Here is a 16,715-nt window from a genome sequence, read left to right as displayed (position 1 = left end):
AAAAAGAGAACATACGTATTAATGTCATTAAATCTTCTCACTGTTGTACTGGAATAAGCCCAGTGCTCTAGTAGCCTATTATAGTCCCGCTGACCCTTCCTGACCCTGATGTCCTTCCTGTCATCTTACATTTTTTGCCAGATCCTTTCCAAGCAGTTTTAGCTTAGGAGCTACAGCCTCCTCCTAATTTTCTAACAAATTAATACCTACTGCATGAAGGAAATTGATAACGAGTTTAAGATTCCTTCATTCCTACTGTTTTCTTCAGTTCACATAGCAGTATGATTAATGGCTTTAATGGAAGTTCATGATCAGTAATGCCTTTACTTAGTTCTGTTCTAATAGGTTTGTATTGTAGAGCATCACCAGCAAATATTAATAAGTTTGCTGAAAAAATAACACACCTATAACACTTGGCTGAACCACTTTTTAAACATTTATATATATTTAATAAAATTTAATAATCTAATATATAATTTAAGCAGAGTTACATCCTTCTAAGCCTATTTAAGTCATCACTAATATAGCATTTTACTAAAAGGATTGTTTCAGGTTTACACAAAATAATTTTGAAAAACATTGGCCCCTGCCACACGGGGGGAAGTTGATGCGGCCAAAGTGCGGCTTTTTAAAGCTGCACCAAAAGAGACACACGGTGGCGGGATCAGATAGATCCCGTGAGCCGCCACGCAGTTGCTCCCCGGCACAATTAGATGCCGGGGGAAAGCCACGGAAGGGAGTGTGAGGCATCCGGCTGCGCATGTGTGCGCATGCACAGTTCGGCTGGGAGCCTCAAATGCTCCTGAAGACGGGTGCTCCGGCAATCCGACAGCCGTGCTTGGTGCGGCGTTTCCGGTTGGTGCTACCTTTTTGTTGGGGGGGGGGTTACTGCGCAGTTTAGGCCTGAAGGGACGGATCGGGGATGGGTGCGCGCCGATTCCCAGATGTTGCGGTGTGCTCACGCCCGTTTGCTGCGCCCCCGATCTGTCCCTCTTCCAGGCCAAAACCTCCCGTGTGACCGGGGCCATTGATCAGATCCATTTCTGTATATTTGCATTATTCTCACATTTCTTTTGATGTTGTTGAATTTCACCCCCATTCATCTTCAGCAATCTATAGTGCAGATGATTATCAAATCTTTATTACAATCCTGTAACAAATTATTTTCAAAGGAAAGTAATTCTTCAGAATCTTAAAATCAATGGCTTACAGTATTTATCAGGTGTCAATGGCATATGATTATGACCTATCTTTGTGTGGTTATTGGAGGGGTTTTTAGATGTACTTACCCTGACGGTTTTATTTTCTGCTGCCTCCCCTTTTTTGCTGTGCTTTGAATTTGATTCCTGTTTCATGCTTATCTTTTTTCCTTCCCATGTGTGTTATTGAATAGCTATTGTTTTACAAATAAAGCCTCAGTTGTTCATGGTAATTCCTTCCTCTCATTTTACTTTCCCCCCCAAAGACATAGGCTAAAATCTCTGCTTTTGATACAATTGCACTTGTCTTTTGACACTTTAGGGTTCTGTCTTTTTCCTTTTGTTGTCGTTCACTGAACTGGTCACACACTTGATTTAGTGTTGACCTTCACATGTTTTTTTCTTGAATTTTTCTAATATTCCTTGACTCCTTTCTGAAGATCATTAAATTTCAATTAGTCTCTTGTTCAATTCTTCTCCATCCAAAGTCTGTTTGTGATTTCTACTTTTTGCAACCTGATCCCTGTTCTGCTCACTGGACACATCTTTTGTCTTCTGTTTCTACAACATCTACTATCGATGTTTCACCATTTCGCTCTCCTTTATTATGTACTTTTGGTTCTCCTGGTTATTTATCACTTTGTTCCCCTCATACTACTTCTGTGCAGTCTTGGCTTATTCCCCAATTACGCCTTCTTTGCTCATGCATTCTTGCTTTGCCAAGCTACTATGGTGTAAATTTCATCTGTTCTTTAATTTTTTTATTATAAGCATACTATTTCCTCCCCCCTGCTGTCTCATTGAGTGATTTTATTTTTTAACCATCATCTTATTCTTCTTCAGTTCATCATTTGTACTATATTAACGCTTTGCTTAATCCTGATTTGCTTTGTGTCATATCTTTATCTCCTAATGTGTCCATTGCACAATTTTTCTTAGATAAACCATCCTCTGCTCATTTCTCAATTCTTTTAGATCCATTGTCATGGTCCTCTGCTATTGCATCTTGCTTTACTTTCTTAGTTTTCTTCTTTTTATCTTCTGTTCTGACCTTTTCTAAAGCCACTATTTGATTTCTTGATATGGTTATTCCAGGTTTTTACAGTGGATTACTCCTTCTCTCTTTTTCATTTTTATATGTCCCACTGAGTTTTCCTCAACTATGATTTCACTGCTTCGAAAAAGTCCCCACAAATATTTGGAATTTAATCCTTTCCAATTAGAAACCAACTTGAATTTTGCTTAATTTTTCATTTTTGTCTTGGGTTTCTTCTATTGCTAAAATATGTAACTATCAATGTCATAATTTTTCTAAAATTCATTATCTTCTTTGCCATTTTTTGTCATTCTTTAATTTTTATTTATTTATTTGTTAAATTCGATTTATATCCCGCCCTCCTTGCGTAGCAAGTTCATTGTAATTTTACCTGTTTATTGAGTTCTCATTCCTGAATCTTTATTTCAGCTTTTCATTCAGCTGCTTGACTTCTTTTCTCTGCTTGGAAATGTGATCTCTTTTATCGCTTAATTAGATACTATTTGTTTTATATATCTAAGTTATAACATTTTAAGTATATTTATTTGCTGGCTCCCTTTCACTTTTCTGCTTCTCCATGTTTTTACATTCTTGATATTCTTTCTTTTAAAACCATATACCCACTTTTTAAGCTTGGTGGCATGCCTTTTATTTAGCCATTTTTTCTATGTGGGATGTTCTTGCTACAGAGATGCAATTGGTTAGCTCCTTTCTGCCTTAAAAAAGTCTCTTAAATCCTGTTTATTTTGGTTAGCATTCTCTGGCTTATTTCTATCATTTCATGGGTTCTAATCTACCCTGTCTTCTTTCTATTACTTAGCTGATGAGGCTGTAGAACTTGGGGTAGGACTGTTTTAGTCTTCAAACCATTTCTGTACACTTTGTAGTTAATTTTAGGCACAGTAAATACTGGCTTGTATCAAACAGGAAACTTGAGGAGAACAGAGCTCATAGAATGGGGCTTTCTTGTCTTCCCCTTTTGTAGCTCCACTATGGCCCCTAAAACTGTCCCTGGAGTTCAGGGGACCTTCAGTAACAGTGTCAAGCACAATGGTGAGGGAGAGGGGAACTGGAAGAAATCAACCCCTTCCAACAGAAGTGTCTTTCTGATGCAATAAAACAGCCATTGGATATAAACCATTACTAGTATTCTCTGCAGTGGGTTTGGAAATGTTTGCTATATAATCCACCAATAACTGCAAACACCAATGGTCTCTCTTTAGTATTGGCTTCAGACTAATAAACATAAGGAGCTAGGTTGCAGTTTCCATTATACTTCTGATTATTGTTTTATCTCCTTCACTAGTCTGTTCCCATCATCTCCCACTCCCGTTGGCTGCTAAAGCAAGGGGACCTACAGCAAATGAATGGCCCCAAAACATCACGTACCCTCCGGACAAAGAAACTCTTCCGAGAAATTTACTTGTTCCTCTTCAATGATTTGCTAGTGATCTGCAGGCAAATTCCTGGGTAAGTCTGAAACAGAGAGAGAATAATTATGCATCCTAATCTGTAAGTTCAGGCAGGCTGCAAAATTTTCTGGCGCTGCGTTTCCCTCCAGCCCCTCGTTAATGCGCAGGCGGGGAGGACAGGACCCGTGGTTTGCCGCCGACGCATCAGATCGCGTTCTGGCAGCTCTAATTGCACCGAAGCAATTAGCCATGCCTCCCCCCCGCGTTATCCGGCCCGTGTGACCAGGGCCTGAGTATATCAATATATTGCAAACCTAGTAATAAGCAAAGATTCTACATAGCACAATAAAGTACCTTTGTATATCCCTACCTTCTTATGCTGAATTTTTAAAACTGGGAATTCTCTATTCCTGAATTACATGGTGAGGACTGGGGTTTGGATGAAGAGGGATGACTCATAGGTTGCAAAAGAAGAGGTGGTTGCTCAATTAGAAGTCATGGAAGAACAACTGCAGGTAATTTGGTAAAGGAGGGAGGAATAGCTCTGTAAAATGTATATTTATCTCCAGGGTCATGAAAACAGCATGTGGAGGTTCAAAGAACAAAATTTGTTTTCCATACTTCTGATCCTTTGTCCTAGGTGCAAGCTACACATTACACTGCAGCCATTTGTAGAAAAAAGCCAAAAGGCCCTTCACTGGTGCAAAACATCCTTGGGATAAGGTGATTTGCATCGGAGAATAGAGTGGAGAGAAGGAAGTGCCTATCCCTTCATTGCCTGGCTAGTCACTTTCCCGTCTCTACAGTGGCTTTTGCCTTGTGGGGTGCTAGGCCCATGTTAACAAAGTATAGGTTGGAATACTGGTGGAACTAAAAACAGTGTAGGTGGGAGAGGTTTCAGGGGGGAAACAACTGGAAATACCCTCCTTTACCTTCTCAGAGGTGAAGTGCCCCTTCCCGCGAAGCATTTTGCAATAGAGAAAAAAGAGCCAGTTTGGTGTAGTGGTTAAGTGCGTGGCCTCTAATCTGGGAGAACTGGGTTTGATTCCCCACTCCTCCACTTGCACCTGGCTGGATGACCTTGGGCAAGCCGTAGCTCTGATAAGAGCTGTTCTTGAAAAAGAGCAGTTTCTGTCAAGAGCTCTCTCAGCCCCATCTACCTCACAGGGTGTCTGTTGTGGGGAGGGGAGGGGAAAGGAGTTTGTAAGCCGCTCTGAGACTCCTTCGGGTAGTGAAGGGTGGGGTATAAATCCAATCTCTTCTTCTTCTTCTAAGGAGAACCATCAGGGCTTTGCAATATCCACAAAGACACATTTAAAACATTTGACATTAAATATAGCATAGTATGAAAATCTTTAATTACAATAAAATACATGTAGTTTTTTCCTTAGATACCAAGCCGTACAGTGTCAAAAGAGGGCAGATGCTGGAACAAGAGGGTTTTAATTAATAAATTGCAGTAGCCCCCCCCCCCCCCCCTAATATTGGGGCTGTGATGCATGGGGAATTAACTTCATGCACCTACATGCTAATTGTTGTCCTAGGGATTAAAACATAAAGGTTGCTCGTACATTTCCCTCCAACTAGGAAAACAGCAGCTTTGGAATGCATTTGATATTTATATATTTATTTTTAGGCCACCTTTCTGGCCAACTTAGAGTCCCCAAGGTGGCAAACAATAAAATCATTAAAATGAATTAAAAACACACATACATGTACACAAAACAATTATTAAAACAAACATGAATGGGAAGGAGAAACAATGAGATCAGATAAATGGTGCCAGAGGAAAGAGTTAAAACCCTGCATTGTGGCTTCGGTTGAAATTGGCTAGTACTTAGCAATTCAAGGACATGGGAGAGAAAGCCCCTTCATATAGACCTTTCAGCATCTTGCCTGGTTTGACCTAAATGCTTGTACCCTCCAGAGGATCTCTCTGAATATGTAAAAATATTCTGGCTGCTTCTGTGTCACACTTTTCAAACCATACCCCAGCTATGCCTCTTTTCTGTCACAGTGACAAATACCAGGTGTTTGATTCTGCTCCCCGAGGGCTTCTTCGGGTGGAGGAGCTGGAGGACCAGGGGCAGAGCTTGGCCAATGTCTTCATCCTGAGGCTGCTGGAAAATGCAGATGACCGTGAAGTCAGCTATATGCTAAAAGCATCGTCCCAGTGAGTACAGCATGCCCTTGCCTTAGACAATTCTTTGCTATGTGTCCTAACAGTTGCAACAGGGAAAGGATGCAAGGTTCTCTGAAGATGGCTCTCTAGGTACAGTTTTCTGGCTCACATCCTTTGAGTATGGTTACAGATCAGTTTCTGCTTAGCTTTGTCTCCCTCTCTGTGGTAATTAGAAGTTTAGTCATGTAAACAATTACTCAAACAGATAATGATACATGTTGCTAAACAAACATTGGGAACAGATTTCAAGTCAATCATGATTTGTCTTTCTCCATGTAGAACAAGGATAAATCAACCAGACTTTCTCCCTTGAGTACTGTACTGGGAAATGTATTCCACCTTGAAATCAGAACACCATGTGTGTTAAACAGTGTTCCATAAGCAGGAGCCCTCATTCCAGCAGGCCACTTGACTGGAATGGCCTCTCAATAATGATCTGTATTTATTATACAGTTAGACAGGTGGATGGCTTCTGCCAAATACCATATTTAATTCTGATCCACATTCTTGAAACCTTTTTTAATGGACAGTGACATTAAAATGGGAAAGCATTAAGCTATAGGAAGGAGGGCCTTACTAGGAAGCCCTTCCCCAACCCCAACTTGTGAGAAGCAGCAGCAAGGAGGGAATAAACCCATGTGTGCCCCAGTCACAAATAAGGAGACCAGAGAGGCAACACAGTTCTTGCAGAGCGCTTATTCCCCCACTGATTGAACCACCAAAGGAGCATTGTCCTCCTTTGCTCAGATTGATTCCAAGGCTCATCATCTGACTGAACTCCTTCACTGTTTTAGTATGAGTAGGGTGTGTGTGTCAGAGAGACGGCCAGCATGGCATAATGGTTAGCGCGTCAAATGAGCATCTGGGAGAGCCAGGTTCGAATTCCTGCTCTGCCATGGAAACTTACTGAGTAATTTTGAGCCAGTTGACCTCCGAAACATCCTATCATTAACAGCCTTGCTCAGATCTTGCTAACTGAAGTCAGTGGCTTCCTTATTAAGTCAATCCATTTCCTGTTGGGTCTTCTTCTTTTTTGTACTGTCTTCAACTTTTCTTAGCATTATTCTTAGCATTATTGTCTTTTCTAGTGAGTCTCATCTTCTCATAATATGACCAAAGTACAATAGTCTCAGGGCTTTTCTGCATGCTCATTTTCCTTGCGTGTTCCTGTTGAAAATGAGGATGTGGAAAAGCCCTCAGTGTGGTCATTTTAGCTTCTAGGGAGAGTTCAGGCTTGATTTGATATAAAAGCGACTTGTCTTTTTGGCAGGCCACAACAGCTGTAAAACTCTCCTCCAACACCACATTTCAAATGAATCAACTTTCTTCCTGTCAGCTTTCTTCACTGTCCAACCTTCACACCCATACATAGTAATGGGGAATACTATAGTGTGAATTAGCTTGGTTGCCAGAAACACATCCTTACATTTAAGGATCTTTTTTTTTGAGCTCTTCTTGGGCCCCCCCCCCCCCCCGGTCTCAATCGCCTTCTGATTTCTTGGATACAGTAGCCCTTTCGATTGATGGTGGAGCCAAGGAATAGAAAATCTTGAACAATTTCAATTTCTTCACTGTCAGTTTTAAAGCTGTGTAATTCCTAATTAATCATTACTTTTATTTTCTTGATGTTCAGCTGTAATCTTGCTTGCGCACTTTCTCTTTTAACCTTGAACAGTAGTAATTTCAAGTCTATCTTCCCTATTTAGTGCCAGTAATGTGGTGTCATCTGCGCATCTCAAATTGCTAATTTTCCTTCCGCCAGTGTTCACACCACGTTCACCTAAATCAAATCTATCCTTCCTTGTGATGTGTTCTGCATATGGACTGAAGAGATAGTTAGATAAAATACACCTTTGCCAACTGAAAACCGTTCTGTTTCTCAATGTTCTGTCCTAACAGTAGCTTCTTGTCCTGTAGGTTGTGCATCAGAACAATCAGATGTTGTGACACCCCCATTTCTTTCAAAACCATTCATAGCTTTTCATGATCCACACAGTCAAAAGCTTTGCTGTAATCTATGGACAAGCTGATTTTCTTCTAAAATTATCTCATATGCTGCAGTAACCAACATAAATTTGCAATATAATCTCTAGTGCCACTTCCTTTTCTGACTCTGGCTTGAACTGCTGGCATTTCTCATTCCATATATGGCAACAGTCTTTGTCATAAGATTTTGAGCATTACATCCTTTTATCTCTTCTGTATAGTTCTTCAGTGCATTGTTCCCATCTTTTCTAATTTTGTCCTGTTCAGTTAATGTATGTCCATGTCGAACTTTCATGCAAAAAATGGGGTACAGCTCATATAGTCACTCACAATTAAAGAATACCAAAAAAGCTGTAAATAATGCAAAAGACACTTATAATCTTACAAAATTACAGCATATATAATTCAATCTTTTCTTTTGTGCAATTCCAATTCCAGATGGACAAAATTCTCCGGAGTTAAACTTCTGTTTCGTAAGAAGAACTTCTTCCAAACATCAGAACCTCATTAGTTGTCTCATCTCATTCCATGGTTGAATTGTAATGGATTTAACCATGGAATGAGATGAGACAACTAATGAGGTTATACTCATGTATAACCTACATGAGTGATGTGGCTTCTGCCACAGTTCACAGACTGGTCTTTCTTTACTGAAAGACCAGTCTGTGAACTGTGGCTCTCCTTCAAGGATTGCTTGTTTGTGCACAATAAATACAGTCTCCTGTGACAACTGGATTTTTTCTTCTTCTTCTTCCCTACCTCTGACAATGAAAGACAGGTTCTTTTCAAAGGAGGTTTTCTTCTGTGTTCTCTGAGCAAATGTTGTAGCCATATAAACAGCACATTCCCACCACCTAGTGGTAATTTGAAAGAATTGCCAGCAATTTCAGCACAATATAATTAAAATTAAAGTAAGATAGAATCCAATGACAGGGTGCAGGGAAGTACCCACAGTCAGTAATATATGATTAAATAAATGTCCCAACCATACCCTAGATAATCAAATACAGCCCATGAAAATTGCTTGTAAATAAGTAAGCAATCAAATCTGCCACATTTCCCCTGCATGTTCCCAGGCCTATTCCCCTGCAAATGTATAACATTTGATTCCATGAACAGAGTGACTTCACTGAACTGCTCCCTTTTCCCTTCCTCATATGGCCCCTTTCTGCTTCTTGCTCCCCCCACCCCAATGCTCTTAAGTGTCAGACTACTGCAACAAGATGGGGGGGGGGAGTTGGCAGAAAACCATACATATGCACTCTTTTACACGTTGAGTTTATAGAAGAAATTGTGTACAAGAAGAAGATAACTGTTTTTTCTGACTTCCCGCTAGCTGCAGCCTGTCTGCCGCATCCCACCCAAGGGTTTCCCAGCCCTCATAGATAATGTGGGTGGGGTGTATGGAGAAGATATTCTGTGAGTTCTTTCTGTTCACATTTCACAGGATACATCCCAATGGTTTTTATAGGGGTAATTTCCATTACAGTTTTCCAATGATTCCTAAAACTGTAGGGCACTAAAGTTTAAAAATACTTCTATATAACTAACTGCCACCAACATGCGTGTAGGTTAAATTGTCTGTCGTAGGAATGATAAGCCCGCAAACCTGTGATTAATTTATACGTGCCATTTTCAATAATGGTATCACATTTTTCATTTACTAAATCTACTAAATAACAGAACAGATTTAGAGTCCAGTGGCACCTTTAAGACCAACAAAGGCTTATTCAAGGTATGAGCTTTCGTGTGCATGCACAGTTTTCCAAATACATTGGAATGGAAGGTAGAGTTCAAATTTATAGACAGAGGCTGAACAGCTAAATAACAAATACTAAATAGCAAATAACAAATCAGCTCTCCTCTTTGATGGTGCCATCTAGTTGTCATCAAATGATCCGAAGGGTATTAAGTATGCTAGGTGTGCCCTATCAGTACCTGCCAGCCATATGGGGAGTGAACCAATCCCTATACCAATCTCATTACTCCAAAGAATAAAGACAGCACCAGTAGCATAGCTCAAATAAGTCCAAGCCCAGGGGCTGTTGTGCAAAATCCCACACACTTCATAGGCTCCTGTCTCTTTCCCACTGGCACTGCTTCCAACACTTGTGCTTTCTCTACAAAATCACACACTGAGTAGTGTGGTAAGATGCTTTCTGGGTATGTGCAAATTAGCTCTGCTGCTAATGTTCTGTTAAATATACTGAGTAAGGTTTGTCCTCAGTGCTATAGTCCAACAGTCATTTCAACAGAGACTTTCTCCAGTTGTGTGTGTTAATATTTAGAACTGAGAAGTGAGGCCCCATAACAAAACATCCTGGAAAGGGGGATGGTGGGCAAACAGGATTTCTCTTCCCCCTCACCTCACCCTCCTACACTTTGGCAGAGTCTTCCCAGAGCTGGCTGTGGGACAGCCATGGCCTTCAGTCAGGAAGCGCCCTGCTCAAACAAACACGTAGCAACCACAGCTGTCCTCCAGCCCACATGACAGGTTTAGGGGGCCAAAGCAGGTGTGTTTGAGTTTGTTCCCGTCTCTTGGCACTGAGGTATTGTGGGGGCTTGTCTGAAGGCATGCCCCTTCATGCTCTCCTCTGCACAGACTTCATTTCCAGGTTATTACTGCAGAGAAGTATACTTCCCTGCATCTGGGAAAAAAGGCTGCCTTCCATTTGTATGTTGCTTAAAATTCTTCCTAGCTCCATCACGTATATTGAAGTAACAAGTATCTATTTTAGCAATTTCACAGCTTTCTGGGTTTTGGAGCCACAGACTAAAGCTATGATTAACACCTCAATGTCAGTCAAACAGTGTACTATAAAAATGGGACAGCAATGCTTTGGAAAAGTTTGTGTTTTCTTCTCTTCAGGCAAAGCACCCCTGATTCCTCCCAAGGGTTAATGTGAATAGTAACTGGCTTATTCCATCTTGCAGTTGTTGCTAATTGGGCCTCTTTGCCTACATAGCCCTTATCATCTTCAAGGCCAGAGTTAGGAATGTGATAATTAGCTCTTCATGAAAACCTGCAGCCCACTGGATGGGAGGGGGGAATCAGGAGTGATGAGCTAACTTTGTAGAGGGTTCCAGCAAGAACGTGTCCTGATTAGATTGCCATTATCACGTAGGGTTTCCAGACCCCCCAGTGCAGGCAGGAGTCTCCCGGTTTGAGACGCTCCTCTCCCCTTCCCCAAATCCCCCGCCCTTACAAGCAGGAGCCCAACAATCATTGCAACATGCCTACAAAAATCAGAAGTGACGTAGGCATGTCAGGGACGCCAGAGGGTGATGCTCTGGGTTTTGGGCAAAACTCTATGATTTGCCCCCAAACCATAGCACCTCCCCAACGTCCCTGACGTGCCTATGTCACTTCTGGTTTACGTAGCCACATTGCAGTGCTCCTCCCCACCAGTGTTCCCTGTAAGCTGAGTTAGTGTGAGCTAGCTCACAGTTTTTTAGCCTCCAGCTCACACATTTTAGTCTTAGCTCAGGAAGGATGGCTCCAGAGCAAACTAATTTATGCAAGAGCCAAATCGCTCGCTCACAACTTCAATGCCAGTAGCTCACAAAGTAGAATTTCTGCTCACAAGCTTAGAGGAAGCATTGCTCCCCACCCCTGCCAGCACGATGATCAGACCTGGCAGCCCTGTCATCGCCTGATGCTAGTTGGCCAAAAAACTATAATTGGGCTAAGAGCCTGGAGAAGGAAAACTAACTTGGATTCTGATGGACTAAAGGCCTGGACTATGATACGCTTATATTGCAATGGACAGCAATGTAGAGAACACTTAAGTTATGGTCTTTGGGACTTTAAGATTGTGCCATCTAAGGCAGGTTTCAAACGTGTTCGCTAAGCTAGTTTTTCTTGTTTTCTTTTGTTGTATGATTTTAGAGTGGTGTGTCGCCTAGAGATAAAACTATTTCTGAAAATTATTCAAATAAACTTCATATTTTTTACAAGGATTGTTTTCTTGTGCACGCACTTTTTAAAGGGAAAAGGAAACATAAAGACCTCTTGAAGTGTCAGCAAACAAGGAATAGCAGAAAAGGTGGGAGAGTAGAACAGGAAGGCAAGAAAAAGAGTGGCTGCAGCAGGTCATTGCAGAAATGGATGCCTGCAAGGAAGTGGAATTATGAAGGAGTGGGGGCAACGGGATCTCTCTCTCTCTCCCCCTTCCCCCTCAAGTCTTTCTGTAAAAAGGCTGGATTCTCTCATTGTTGGTTGCCACAGATTTGCTCAATCTCTTATCTTGTGCATCAGGAATCTAACCACTGAGTGATAGTCCGTGGATTTCCCCTGTTCACAATGCAAAAGAGCACACATACAGAGGAGCTGTAGCCAGACTAGGGTAAAGAAAATACTGGGGTGGGGGGAGTAAATGGAATGTGTGTGTGTGTATAATATATATACACAGAGAGACATATATATACACTATCAGAACTGAAGAGTACAGGAAAAAACCCTCAAGCCCTCTGATTTTGACACACAAAAAATTGGGATGGTAGACCCATCCTTTGAAAAGATTTTTAAGAGCGGCTCTTAATGATGGGTGAACTCATTTTCTTTCTCTCTCTCTCTCTCTCCCCCTCCCTTCTTTTCTCCTCCCCCACCCCTACAGAAGTGAGATGAAGCGTTGGATGATCTTGCTGGCTCCAAATCGACGAACCAAGTTTGTTTCCTTTACGTCCAGGCTCATGGGTAAGGAGGGGAAGGGAAAAGGGTTGGACGGTGAGGAGCTGCCATGAGGCCTTGTCCAAAGACCGTGTCACTTCTCTTTGTTCACTGCTGTCCAGCAATATCAGTTGAAGGACCCAGGTCACGTTGTATTTTATTCAGCTAACATTGCTGGTTGAAACTGAATTTGAAGTTCAGTTTTGGCTTGGCCTCTGAAGCAAAAGCTTTTTGAATCCATCTCATCTATCCCTACAGGTTCAGTAAAAATTACCCATCTTACCTTCTCTTTCCCATCCTACTTAAGTGACATTGTCAGTCAGTTTCAAGGTTTGAGTCAGGCTTTCCAGAACTGCTATTCAGTTTTGTCTGCTACCTAGTCACCCATCCCATTGCAGCCATCACCAGAATGATTCCACATTTTACATCTACCTGTTAAGCCTTCTTCCATGAGATCCTTGTTCATTTTCTGGCCGTGATGTCCCTGTGGACATGACTACCCCATAGCCAGCCTCTGCAATGAGATCACAGGCTCTTGAGTGGAAGTTGTCTCAGGTGAGCTCTTTGTACCCAGCTTTTCATCATAGGTGCACAAGTAGGAGACTGTGTGCTTAGAGACAACCACACTGACTTCCAACAACAAGCACAGTTTTGATCCACTGCCCTACCTACAACAACATGTGCTCTGTACAGTCACCATATGAATAAATATTTGGAAAGCTTCTGGGATGAATAAGCTGACAGAACTGAAGTGACCTTCTCAACAAGGGCGCTTGCACTAAGGCTGTAACAAAGAGGAATTGGGACACAGTGTGTTTATATAAACGAATGGACAATTTTATCACTAACAGCAACCAGCCAGTTCATTACTGCATTTCCTAAAGTGACTCAGCCTGATGAAGGCTGCAGTGCTGTGCATATTTACCATGGAGAAAGTCCCATAGTATTCTTCAGAGTATATCTGCATAGGAATATACTGTATGCTCCTTTCCCCCTTATCTACTTTTTGCAAATCTTTAGCCCTGACCTGGATGGCCCAGGTTAGCTCGATCTCATCAGATCTCAGAAGTTTAGCAGGGTCAGCCCTGGTTAGTAGTGGTGTGGGAGACCACCGAGGAATTCCAGGGCTGCTATGCAGAGGCAGGCAATGGCCAACCACCTCGGAACGTCTCTTGTTTGAAAACCCTACAGGGTTTGCTATAAGTTGGCTGTGATTTGACAGCACTTTACACACACATACAGCGTGCCCCTTTTTAGGTACAGTGATCCCAGCAGCAGACGTTCATCAAAGCTTAGGCTGCAGATCAGATCACATACTGTGAATGCTATGTGAGGCTCTGGGTGAGAGTGGCAGTAGACCCGGTCGCTCTGCACTGGACTCGTTTTCTTGTGTTTTCATAGGGGTGGGGTCTAGTCATCACCCAACACTTCCTCAGGCTCCGCTTACTTTATAGCATTCGCAAAGCATTGGACTCTGTCTTAACTCTTCCCCCCCCCCCGCTTTGACAGATTGCCCCCAAATACAGTGTGTCCATCCTTACGTGGCTCAGCAGCCAGATGAGCTGTCACTGGAACTGGCTGATGTATTGAACATCCTGGAGAAAACTGATGATGGTAAGGATTGGCGGTCTCAGTGCCCCTACAGTAGTCTTTTAACCATAAGCAAGCTGGTCTTGAAACAGAAGTGTATATCCCGCATTTATAACAGAGGAGCTGGAACAGTAGGCTTTTGAGTGGTAGAGTTGCTTATAGAGAAATATAATCCAGGGTTCTTCAGAGAGTGGGATGTGACCTTTTAATTGGGATACTTAAGGAAATGAATGAGGCATGGGTGTTTTGTTTTTTTCATACTCCATCTACCAAAAAATCAGTTGCAAGGCATGTGCTAGCCCCAAGCTGAATACACCTCCCTTCATTAGGATAGTTTATTTACACTTAAACGAAGCAGCAGATGGCAACCCAGTGAGTTATAGAGGACTACAAATTGGGCTGCTCATGCCTTTTAAAAATGACCTCTTTGTACCAATGCATCACTTCCATTCTCCTTTTATGCAGGTTGGATATTTGGGGAGCGTTTGCATGATCAGGAAAGAGGTTGGTTCCCCAGCTCTATGGGTGAAGAAATCCTGAACCCCAAGATACGATCCCAGAATCTAAAGGAGTGTTTCCGTGTGCACAAGACGGATGACAGTCAGCGAAGAAAACTGGGCAGCAGAAACAAACAATAATTACTGTGTACAGTTGTCTGTTCTGCTTGAAAAGCACCTTATGGCAGAGGCAATCGGGATTCATTAACAGGGAAGCAGTACAGGATATTTGCATCTCCTCTCACTTCCAAGCCAGCAGGCTTTTTTTGCACACTTGATACTGTGTGGACGATGCCTCTGAAGAGGCGGTATGGCTATCCTGCACCTGTACAGATCTAGGAGCAGTCTTAAAATGTATTTCCAAGTATCCTGCCAGCTGTATACATTTCTCGACTCTGCATGGTGAGGAAACCTTGAACACTGAATTAATGGAAAATACAAACATGTCCAGGCCCAGGAGGCTTCCAGCTTGGTACCACATTGTCTTTGACAATGGTACCACAAGGTGCAGCGTTTGATTTTTTTTAAAAAAATTGTAAAGATAGATTCGGGGAGTTTAGGAGCTTTGTATCTTTGAAAGAATGTAAACTGCCAGCATCCTAACTGAAATCTACGTTCAGGAAGCTCCTCCTTAGGAAACAAGTTTGGACTACCTGCAAGGCACACCGGCAGACCTCTCTTCTGTAATTGCATCAGTGGAAGAAAGTCTCCTCATGAAGTTCCCATTTGCAGAAGGCAGTACAGAAGGGAGGCTTCGAAGTCAGAGAATCAGTTGCAGAAGCTGCAAGACTGGGAACTCAAGATGGAATCCGTAGGAATTTTCAGCCCTGTCGCTCACTGCTTGGCCCATGCTGGGTATGCTGCTACTCAGTCCTGGCCTAGAAGGTTCTTTCCTGCAGGAATCATCCTTCTCTTGTGAATGGAATTACTAACTGCCTTTGCGTATCAAAATAAAGTACACACACACATCTCTGCCCCCAGATAATCGTGCATGAGTGTACAAATATGTTGAAAGATGGAGGCAGTGCAAGTAGCATGTATTTAGGATTTCCTTTCCCCTAAACAAATACAACACTGAATTATATAGGGTAAGCAAGAACATTAAATGTTGCTCCATAAATACATTTTACTCCTACTTTACTTGCAAATGATTAGGAATTATTCACCTTGGAAAACAAGAACAGTGAAGACGCACACAACATTCTGTTACATCTGGAGAGTCTTCTGCGGCCTGCAAAGTTCTGTATAACCTATTGCCTTTCCCTGATGTACATATAGACTCAGATCACAGTATTTTAACAAATATTTCTGAACAACATGCATCTGTCAATACAGGAGGATTATAATCAGACAACAGACCAGTGCTTATGCAGAGAGGAACTGGGCTAGGCAAAAAGAGGCTTGAGGCAGAGGGTGACACACTTCTTGTACCAAACATTGTCTGCAAATGGTGTACTAAAGCAATAGGAAGGCCTCCTGCTCATTAGCTGTGCACTCTGAGCCAAACAGCTGTGTGCATGAACTCGATGTATAGCACTTTCAAGTTGGTGTATATAGGAAAGCCTCTGAAAGCCAAAAGGAACAAGAAAGCATTTCCTCCTTTAGTACAATCAGGAGTTTCTGAAATAAAGAACAGAGCTTTACTAAAGACAAATGCAACAGTGGAGATCAACAGAAGATTGTAAAGCACTTTGCATATTAAAAAGTGTTACATAAATATCTGACAGTAAGTAGTGATTATTTAGCTGCTCCACTCCAATGAGATCATCATTGAAATGCCCTTCCACAATATATTTAAAAAGGTAACTGGGAGCCTGTGTACATTGCAGGTCTAATGTAATTTACTTATGAAACAGCCATACCAAGTCATCCCGGTAGACCTGCTGTCTCTGTCTGATGGCAACTCTCCCAGGTCGCATGCAGAAATCTTTCCTAGCCTTTCTAACAAGAGATCTCTTCAGCTAGAGAGGAATTCAAGATCTGCATACAAAGCCTTTGAATCTGATTTTAATTGGTAGACTGCCTTTAATCTCAAACTAGACCCTTAAGGAAGTTTTATCAATATAAATCCAGAGTGACAAAAGTGCTATTGTAATTGATGAAAATTCTTTGCCCACACATATCCTTGATCAAGAAGGAACCTA

At 41.9% G+C, this 16,715-nt stretch overlaps 1 protein-coding gene across 2 annotated transcripts in view; it reads left to right on the top strand.

The window, feature by feature from the left end:
• NGEF (neuronal guanine nucleotide exchange factor) overlaps positions 1–16,486 on the top strand; it is an 85,746-nt gene extending 69,260 nt beyond the window's left edge. For both annotated transcript variants that reach the window (XM_015426824.1, XM_015426823.1), the window contains exons 11-15: positions 3,542–3,705; positions 5,665–5,820; positions 12,432–12,511; positions 13,994–14,098; positions 14,540–16,486. In XM_015426824.1, coding sequence (XP_015282310.1) covers positions 3,542–3,705; positions 5,665–5,820; positions 12,432–12,511; positions 13,994–14,098; positions 14,540–14,712 — 678 coding nt within the window. In that variant the 3' untranslated portion in view covers positions 14,713–16,486. The remainder of the gene's footprint in view (positions 1–3,541; positions 3,706–5,664; positions 5,821–12,431; positions 12,512–13,993; positions 14,099–14,539) is intronic.
• The last annotated feature ends 229 nt before the right edge of the window (positions 16,487–16,715 follow it).

Source organism: Gekko japonicus, unplaced genomic scaffold, assembly GCF_001447785.1.
Source record: "Gekko japonicus isolate JY-2015 unplaced genomic scaffold, Gekko_japonicus_V1.1 scaffold14, whole genome shotgun sequence".
Lineage (NCBI taxonomy): Eukaryota > Metazoa > Chordata > Lepidosauria > Squamata > Gekkonidae > Gekko > Gekko japonicus.
Note: the sequence above shows the minus strand (reverse complement) of the source record. Positions and strands in the feature narration are given on the sequence as shown.